Source organism: Solanum dulcamara, chromosome 4 (genome assembly GCF_947179165.1).
Source record: "Solanum dulcamara chromosome 4, daSolDulc1.2, whole genome shotgun sequence".
Classification (NCBI taxonomy): domain Eukaryota; kingdom Viridiplantae; phylum Streptophyta; class Magnoliopsida; order Solanales; family Solanaceae; genus Solanum; species Solanum dulcamara.
The window spans coordinates 12585495-12595472 of record NC_077240.1 but is presented as its reverse complement, the minus strand read 5'-3'; the positions used below and the strand labels follow the sequence as shown (position 1 = coordinate 12595472).

The following is a 9978-nucleotide window of genomic DNA, read 5'->3' as shown; positions in this document are numbered from 1 at the left end:
TTAATTGCTACTAATTCGAAACAAGATTTTATTAAGTTTATGACAAGTAGTTATGCTACTATAACATATTCAATATATGTACATACTCATTAACTTAACTTTAAATATTTAGGGTTTAAAGTTAGATTTAACTCCAGACTTTTATATCTAAAATTTAAATTGCACACATAATATAAATTTATCAATCTTGAATATTCAAATATAAAATTAAATTTAATATTCATCAACTTCAAACCTTTCAAACTCGTAAAGATGAAATATAATGATTGTCAACTTCAATCTTGCGAGCACCAAATAAATTAAGAGGTATTGGTCTTTAAAGTTTTTTTTTGTTTTTTGTAAATTTTCGCAATTTTTTTACATGTCCCCTAAAAATAGACTATTTGTTCACTTGCCCCATAAAACCGCAGAAACGCTTTTCTTTTTCTCCAGGGTTCTTCCCCTTCTCTCAATTTTTCTCTATCAAGAACTGTAGCGTACAACTTCCGTCAACCATGTCTGCCGAATCTGCTTCTGCAATTCCTAAAGGACAAGTAAGATTTAACTCTATTAGGGATCCTCAGATTCTCGTGTTGTAGGTCAATTTTCTGTTTTTTTTCCCTTAATATTTTAAAAATTGTTGAAGTTGTGGGTGATGAACAGGTTGATTTGATGGACTTCATAGACTGGTCTGGCGTCGAATGCCTTAACCAAAGTGGCAGCAACACTGTTGTCAATGCCCTCAAACAGGTGAAAAAAAGATTCTGTTTTCTGTCAAAATTAGGGTTGTTTGTGCAAGGTTCTTTGTATTGAACTTTGGGTAAAATTATTAAGTAAATTAAAGAGGAATAGAAGGTGTTGATGATATACTTGTCGAGTATAGTGGTATCTCCTCGAGTTCAATGTAGTCCAGACAACTCTGAATTTGTGAACCACAAAACAAGCGATTCTGTTAGTTGTCCAAACCAAAAGCTCTCACTGCTATGTTTACTCTAAACTTGTGTGTCAGCTTCTTCAGAAGCTTAAACATACCTTGTCGAAGTGCTGTAGCAACTAGCAAGATGTCCATTTTTTGAGCTTCCAATCGGAGCATTTGTGGATCTAAGTGACTTCTGGCTTGCACAGTAACATGGTCAAATTACTTGTAGGGAAGGCACAAATACATTTAAATTTGGAGCTGATAGTGTAGGGAGGATGCATAATGAATGTGCATTTAGGAACGCCTTAGCAGCGGCTGATTAATTTATTAAAATGGAGGCTAAGTGGGTGGAAGAGACAGTAGTTGTCCCGAGGTTGGGGGATGGGTTGCTGAGTACCAAAAAAAAGGTGTTACATGTTTTGCAGCCCGAAATGAAAATCTCAAGGGAGACATTTTTAGAAGAAGGAATTGGATTATTGTATCTTGGTGTAGTTTGTACAAAATGAGATGTAAAGAGAACAATGAAGATGTAGATTACTTTCTGTCACATTATATAATGGCTACACAGCTTTTGGGTAGTAGGGTTTTCCTTACTTGGCATCCATTGAGCAATAGCTGTTGCAAGCTGGGAACACATGAAAGCAGCATGGAAAGCTAGCCCGCTAAGCTCTTTATGGACAATTTGGAATGGAAGTACAATTTTTTTTGTAAAGTTGGAAGGAAAGAATCTTAAGGATGTCTCATGGTAATGAGAGGTTCAAGAGATACCGAAAGTTCATCTTTCTTGCCTTCAGTCTATGCCTCACTAATCAATTCTTAAAGATCTTAATTATCATATCTTAGCCCCTAATCTTTTATTTTCCCTCCCTTAAGTTGAGATATCCACAACTTGTATCCAACCCTGACGTATCCTTTTTCAACATTCCTCTCTGTTCTATTTATACCTGACAAAGGATTGGATTCAGTGTACTCATGTATATCACGACCATAGGCTTTTAGATCTTTAGTGATGATGTGAATTGACAGACAAATGAAGGTCTTGTGGTGGTAAATTGTTATTTATAATTGACGTAACTCAATTAAGAATTTGGAGCTGTATGTGTTTATTGAGCACAGAGCCAAGCATTAATCTTTTCAATATATTTTGCTAAGGGCCTTCTTTAGTAATCTTGGTCACTTGGTTCCTGCTGAATCAGGAATAGCACTGTGATAGGAGAAAAAGTGTTTTTAATTAGTAGGATGAGTGATATGATCTATCCTAAGACCAAGAGAAGATGAAATCTGACTTCTTTGCTCTTAATTGATGACCAACCAACTTCTTTGTGATATTACCATAACCCCTTTTATCCGTGACCATGCAACTTTTGGGTTTTTTTTCTTCCAATTTTAAGCTTCTATGTCAGTTCACTTGTTTTATAGTCGTCTACGTCTGTTTGCAGTTTCATTAATGGTGGTGGCTTTTTTTGAATGTAAATCAGGGTTACAGAGAAGATGAGGGCTTGAACCTGGTGAGTGATGCAGATGAGCAGCTATTGATTTACATACCTTTTAATCAAGTCATCAAACTGCATTCAATCGTTATCAAAGGACCTGAGGAGGAAGGTAGCTAATAGATTTGTGGTGTCTCTTTCTACCCCAGTAATCTTTTGCTGCGCACACAAGACCCGTAGTCTTATCTCTTGCAATTTCTGCTTTGGTGTTGGCTTCTGAGAATTGTTGACGCACAACTAAGCTTTCTCAAAAAATTGTTGATGCATAACTAAGTGTTTGTGTTTTTCAAGTTTCTCCGACATCTTTGTTCATCGTTGTGATGAAGAGAAATCACTACTCCTTCAAGTAGTTTAGTTTGGTGATTTAGCAGCAATGATTTTTCATTTTCTTTTTGATTGGTAAAAGTAATTCTCTTTGGTGGATGAAATATTACTCTCATGAGACAACACTTATGGAAGAGTTACCTTGGTACTCCTGCTGTTTAAGATAGATGAGTTCTTACTCTGGCCTCTATTATATTACGGATAAGTAGATAAATGATGTTAGAGCATATATTGTTTCAACTAGTTAACGGGCACATGGCTGTGCGTGCATCAATAAAGTTCTGTTGAAACTTAATCAAAACTATGCATAAAGCATGAGAAAACTAGGGGGAAAAGGGGATAACAGAGATGACTACCAAGAAGTTACCTATTTCAAAAAAAAACAGAGATGACTACCAAGTTGGTAGGAATGACTTTTTTGACCATTTTCTGTTGTGAGATTGCACTGGGTATGTTGTTGTTGGTGGTGGGCTAGTCAGAGGGGCTATTGAGGAATACAATTGTGACAGGTTTCACCAGAGGAGTTGCACCAACTGCTTTTCTCTCCTTTAGATATTAGTACAGGCATCAGGCCAAAGCAGTGTCTCCTTTAGATATTAGTATAGGTGTATCATACATTTGTACAGTTGAGAGCTGGGGATTATGCGTTCCATTTTTAGTGTTCTAAGTAAAGTTGTGGTTATCATGCTGTTTTTTAATCTCGTCTTTGTATTCTTTCCTGGTATACTTCTCTTGGTTGATGTCTTCAATTTGTTATCACACCTGCTATTTTTTCCATGAAGATGCATCTTTTGGTGTTTTGTTTTTTCATTTTTTTGTGGTAAGGTAATATTTTATTGCCTCTTTGGTGCATCTTGTCAAGTGCTTCTTCTGGACCTATATATAGCATGATACTGTAACACAGATTTGTCTCTTTGAAGGTCCTAAAACTGTGAAGCTGTTTTCTAACAAGGAGCACATGGGATTTAGGTAATTTTTGCAGTTTCATTTCTTTTTGACCTTTTCTAGACTGATCATTATGTGGGAGGAATTTTTACATCTGCTATGTGTATTTGCTAATTGGGGTACCTCTCTGCAGTAATGTTAATGATTACCCTCCGAGTGACACAGTTGTTTTATCTGAGGAAAATCTCAAGGTTAGTCAATCCTGATACAGGAATTATGCTTCTGGCTTTGTGTGTAACTAAATGATGTTTGCCTATAGGATTCTTTAGTTTCCCTGGATGTTCATTCTTCAAATGTCTCGTTGATCATTTGCAGGGAAAACCAGTTATATTGAAGTATGTCAAGTTTCAAAACGTTCGCAGGTATGCTAATATCCACGAGCTTCAACTTTTACAGGAGTCATTTGTAAGATGGACACTAATCTTTTTTACTGTTATTGGACCAGTGTGACCATCTTTATCGAGGATAATCAACTTGATGGGGAAACTACAAATGTTCAAAAAATTGTCTTGTATGGAACAACGTAAGTTTCTTAATTCTTATGACCTCATTCCTTTTGCATGAAACCTATCTTTTGCTACTTCTTTTTTTAACCCCCCACCCCAAGAACTCCCACCTTTTTACTCCCTTGGTGACTCAAACTCACAACCTTAGGGTTGGAAGTGAGGGGTGCTTACCATATGAGCTCCTACCTTTTTGCTTCTTTTTATTGTTAGCAATTTCTTAGTTCTTGTCAATGTGTACTTCAGTTCCTTTTTATGTTTCATGTTTACTTCTGAACTGTTTAAACATTAAACTTAACGGAAAAAAAAGAACAGTTTAAACTTTAAACTTAGAAAAGCATGAGATGCGATGTTCAAATGTCCTGACTGCTCACTCAACATGCTTGGATGCTGAAACTTCCTTTTGTTTTCCCTCATTATGATAATCACTTATGCTTCCATTGGCTCCTTGATACTTCAAGAGCCAACACCTTGTAAACATGCTCTCATTAAGTTAATGTTACCAAAAGATGGATTTACTAGAGTTTGGGGATCACGTGCCCCCCAGCAGGCAATGAGTGCCACAAAAAAGCTGTTAAACAAAGTTTCTTTCATTACTTCTTTATGACGGCTGAACAAAATTGTTTGGTGAAATGTTTGAAAGATCAAAGTGAAGATACCCAATGAAATTGTTTGGTGCATGTACAACAACTTACCCAATGAAATCCCACTAGTGGGGTCTAGTGGAAGTGCATGTCATGTACATGTATATGAAATTGTTTCCTTTACAAGTTTATGTATTAGCTTAAAGGACACTTTTGGAGAAGCTGAATCTTAGTACTCACTCAAATATACCTGCCAAAGATTAATCCTACCTCTATCTTGGAGAAGCTTAAGCTTTCTGTTGCAAGAGCTCTTTTACTCTACCTTGACATTGCAGAGGAAAGGACATGTAGATCCTATGTTTTCAGTAGTTGTAGCCCCTAAATAACACGTGATACCCCAACTCATGCGGGTGATTGGTTTGATTTTGTGTTTTTGTGTTCCAGATGCTCTTTCATAGTAGTTCATCCTTTCAGTTAACTAAATTAATATACACCAATAAACTTTGTCCCCTTGTATATTTCTAAAACTAATTCGTCTTTTGTAATCATTCTAAAAACAAGAGTCTTTAATCTAAAAAATTGTGTGCATTTCTACAATCTTCCTCAAAAAAGTTGTCTTTTTACCTTTCACTTGAAACTGGATGTCAGATGCCCCAGTTATATTTCTTCTTCGTTGTTTCCTCTATCCACAAAATCCTATTGCGAGCAAAATCATTCCGTTGCACACAGGCATTATGAAGAGAGAGAAATTACTTCTAGAAGCTTAAGTAATGATTCTTGGATTCACTATGAAGAATTACCTCTTCCAAAGTCTTGCTTAATTGTTGCCAATCATTTTAGGTAGGTTCTGTACTGGACTGACCCATGGAATTTGGTTTCCTAGACGTTGGCCATGGGCGCCTTGCTCTTTGCTAGGCTTTGAGAGTGTGGCTATTGGCTATTATAAGTTTGAACATGTTTGATGATATTTCTTTCTCCTGCAGGGTGGAAACAACAGATATGAAAGGCTTGAAGAAGATTGAAGACCATTGATCCTGCAAAAGATCATTATAATCCTTCATCATTTTAAGAATTTTGTTTTCTTTTAACTTCTGTAGTTTCCGACAGAAGTAATTGGAAACTTAATACACTGGATATACCAAATATCAGCGTGAGCTTTGGCTGCTTTGGTCAATGAAATATGTTACTTCCATCATTCACTACCTAGTTAGTGTTAAGAGGTATACTTTCTAGGTACTTGTAATGGTTAATTGCTCATTATTTATCCCTTGACCTCTTTAGCCACTCAATGAACTCTGGTTTTAGCAAGAAGAAAATTCTAACCATGCTGGAAGCATTTCCCATATATACTTTTGGCTATTAATCAAAGATTAAACTTAGATGCTTGAAAATACAAAGAAATTACTTTCTAGTGAACATGTTTGCAAAATAATCTTTCTATTAGATATAATGAGATCCTTTTATTTTTTTACCACTCTATTCAGAAAGAGATTCTTTTTTAAAGATTTGGTTCTAGATAAAAGAATATTATAAATCAAAGCCAAGGAAAATTGCTAACAACTAAGAAAATTCAGTTTTATATACTGAGGTATAATATAATGTTTCGTATAATAGTGAGCTTAATTGATGCGATAAATGTAAAACATCTCCACAATTTTGGAAACAAAAAAAAGATTATTGTTCATCCTAATAACTAATATTTCAATTCTCCATGGCCAACAACAATAAAAAGGACCCCAAATATCCTATCAATTCCTCATCATCGCCAACCATTCAGCACCCACTCACCCACATGTACTTATTTTAATTTTTGGCCAAAGAAAAAACACCAACCCCAGCATTCATTCACCAAACCAAAACCAAGAAAGGATCACATAGGTTAGGTGAGACCCAAAAAAAAAAAAAAAAAACTTCACACTCCATATTACCCATGGCTTCCTTATCCCTAATCTCACCTCAGTCCCCTTCTTCTACTACACTCCGCCACAGTTCCATCATCGGCACCCGCCTTCCTTCCATCTTCTTGCGCAACCCCACTATCCGCATTCGCTCCACAGCCCCTTCAATCAAAGCCTTCTCTGCACCCGTCCCTTCACCTTTAACCCAAGACGAACTCAAGAAACTCGCTGCCGATAAGGCCGTGGAGTATGTCAAAAGCGGAATGGTACTTGGTCTAGGCACTGGGTCAACAGCGGCTTTCGTTGTGGCTAAATTGGGTGAGCTTCTTTCTTCTGGGAAACTCACAAACATTGTAGGAGTTCCCACTTCAAAGCGTACTGAAGAACAAGCTTTGTCGCTCAACATCCCGCTGTCTACTCTTGACGACCACCCACATATTGATCTAGCTATTGATGGTGCTGACGAGGTCGACCCCAATCTCGATCTAGTCAAGGGTCGGGGAGGAGCTCTTTTACGGGAGAAGATGGTGGAGGCGGCCTCGGATAAGTTTGTCGTCGTGGTGGATGATTCGAAGCTTGTTTCGGGTCTTGGTGGATCCGGGTTGGCTATGCCGGTTGAGGTGGTGCAGTTTTGTTGGAAATACAATTTGGTTAGGTTGCAGGAATTGTTTAAAGAAGAGGGTGTTGATGCAAAGTTGAGATTGGATGGTAATGGGAAGCCATATGTGACCGATAACTCGAATTATATTGTGGATTTGTATTTCAAGACTCCTATTAGGGATTCTGCTGCTGCTGGGAAGGAGATTGCGTCTTTCGAAGGAGTGGTGGAGCATGGCTTGTTCTTGGATATGACCACTGCTGTTATCATTGCTGGGAAGGAAGGAGTCAGTGTCAAGAGCAAGTGAGACATTGATCAACTTTAGCTCTCAACTGGTGAGGTCTGAACAACTTTAACTTCTGTTTTGAGTGGAATTTTTAGACTTCATTATCGTTTCGAGGAAATAGGAGTTGATTTTTGTAACATTAATAAGTTTTGGCATTTTTTTTTGGCAATAATACTCTCATCTGAATGTAATTTGTATATTAGAATGGAAAAGAAATGTTTTTTTTGGTGATTTCTCTTTGTTGATTGCTTCTATCTTGACTAATTTACTTCTTTGTTGCTGAGCATATGTCTATTTGATCACTTGGAAAATTCAATTTGCTTTTAAGAATTTTAATCGTTATAGAGATAAATGTACTCGGCATCAGCAACAATGTGATACTAGGAAAGTTCCCATATTTACTATCCTTTTTGTATCTTTCTCTACAGAATTCTTTAAAATATTGAATGCATAGTAGAGCTGGACTTGAGGCTATTTGAAAGCTTGAAGCTGCATTACTGCAGATGTTTTTTCTAGTGCTTTATATTTTCTAGCTGAAGAGTTAGAGGTGAAATCAATGTGCTTTTCATGTCATATATTCTGAAGCTACTTTTTTTCTGTTTCACTGGACTGTGAGATAGGTACCTGTTTGTGTATGCTTGGGGGAGTAATTTTTTATCCAAAGAAAGCTTTAAGTATGCTTATAAGCTCGGCTATGTAGTCTGTAGTTGGGAAAGGTTATTTAGATGACACCAAACAGGCCACTGCGTTACAAGTTTAGCAATAGAGCAGTTATAATGAACACTCCTCTTTGTAAAGGGTTGATCGGTTTGGGGCTTATCTTTGTGGATCTTATGCTCTTTAGGTGCTCCACTGTATAAGTTAAATGAGTAAATTGCTGGAGTTCGGATTTTGTATCTTTCCTAGTATATCTAGGAGTAACATCCTGCAAAAATCCATTGTGCTCTTTGATATTTCATGTCCTTCCCTCCTTCCAACACCAAACCTACCTTTCTTGATGCTTACTTAGTAGAGGTGGAGGAGGGAAGAAATTGTAACGGGATGATCTGATTAATCACTAGTACAAATCAATGATATTAGAGACTTGGATAGAGTGAAATATTTGTTTAACTTGGATAGAGGAATGGATTTAAATTTAAATGATTTAACTTTTGAGGCAGAAAAAATGAAATTTGTTGTTATGCTCTAATGGAAACCATCAATTATTTCAGTGAAATAATTTGAGCATCCACTTCTAACCTTGAGTTAAGAGCATGGTTGATTATACTAGTTGGGTAGCCCAAGATCATTGTAAATCGTTTGAAAACCCATATATATACGATCAATGTGAGACATTGTACATCTCTAATAACTTCCCAAACATGTAATGCAACACATGGATGGAAGAATATTTCTTCTTTGTTACCCTTAATTTTTGTACAGGCCTTTTTTTTTTTTGAGAAGTCTGAAGTCTCTAGTGATTCAATAAGCTGAAATAGGCTTTGAATAGAGAGAGTTGTCTCAATTGGTTAAAGAATGTGTTTGGAATAATTCATGAGTCAATAGGGCTGAATAGAAGAACTAGCCAAGGGCTCGATGGATTGAGAATACAGAGAAACCTAGAGCGACAAAATCAGTAGAAACAATGCATACATAAGCTAGAAGTAGAGAGAAAACTTGTCTTGAGAGTTGAGACATGCTTACAGGTAAAAGTATGAGTTTACTGCGTTGGACTCTAATTTCATGTGAAAGAATTTGAACATCCAAGGGGAGAACACTTCAGTGCTATGGATGGAGTGGTCATGACCATTATAAACTCCATTGAAACCTTTATACAGCCTATTTAAGACATTTTCTTTCTCTAACATTTTCATTGTTATGTATTATGTATTATGTATTATCTCCACGAAGTAGTGCTAAGGTCTGCGTACATTCTACCCTCCCGAGACCCCACTTGTGGGAATTCACTGGGTATGTTGTTGTTGTTGTATTATGTTAAGGATCACAAGGCTTACAAATCCTGTCACTGTCCCCATGATGAGTGCTTGATGAAGTACCTGATTAAGATGGGAAAAAGAGTTCCTTTGTTTTATTTCTCAGAGGGGAGTGGGATGGCTCTCTGTGTGAGCAAGTGGGTTTCTGTAATTAGTTAGGAATAACGTCTACTTCTACTGATGTCCAAATGCATTAGAGTGATGGAAATGGGATCCATCATGCCTAACTCATACGAAGCAAGCCATCTACTCGAGATATGTAGTTGTTAAATGAACAACAACATGCCCAGTATTGTCTTGTGTCTGGGGAGAGTAGTGCCCACAGACCTTTCCCCTATCTTGGCAGGTCGAGAGGTTGTTTCCAATAGACCTTCGACTCGAGGAAAGGAAAAACACAACATTTATGGAGACATAAGATACAACAGCAGGATAGTAAGAAATCTGAGGCATAAAAGACAACAAGCAGTATAGAAAACTAA

General features: G+C 36.9%; 2 protein-coding genes across 2 annotated transcripts; both read left to right on the top strand.

Moving 5' to 3' along the window:
• Positions 1-377: 377 nt before the first annotated feature.
• Positions 378-5946, top strand: LOC129886320 (PITH domain-containing protein At3g04780). Its single transcript, XM_055960966.1, has 8 exons — positions 378-533; positions 643-729; positions 2377-2500; positions 3633-3681; positions 3791-3848; positions 3973-4019; positions 4103-4180; positions 5728-5946. Exons 1-8 carry the CDS (start codon positions 495-497, stop codon positions 5774-5776), a joined length of 531 nt encoding a protein of 176 aa, XP_055816941.1. The 5' UTR covers positions 378-494; the 3' UTR covers positions 5777-5946.
• A 480-nt stretch (positions 5947-6426) lies between these two features.
• On the top strand, positions 6427-7757 carry LOC129886318 (probable ribose-5-phosphate isomerase 3, chloroplastic). Its single transcript, XM_055960963.1, has one exon. It carries the CDS (start codon positions 6675-6677, stop codon positions 7545-7547), a length of 873 nt encoding a protein of 290 aa, XP_055816938.1. The 5' UTR covers positions 6427-6674; the 3' UTR covers positions 7548-7757.
• Positions 7758-9978: the final 2221 nt, after the last annotated feature.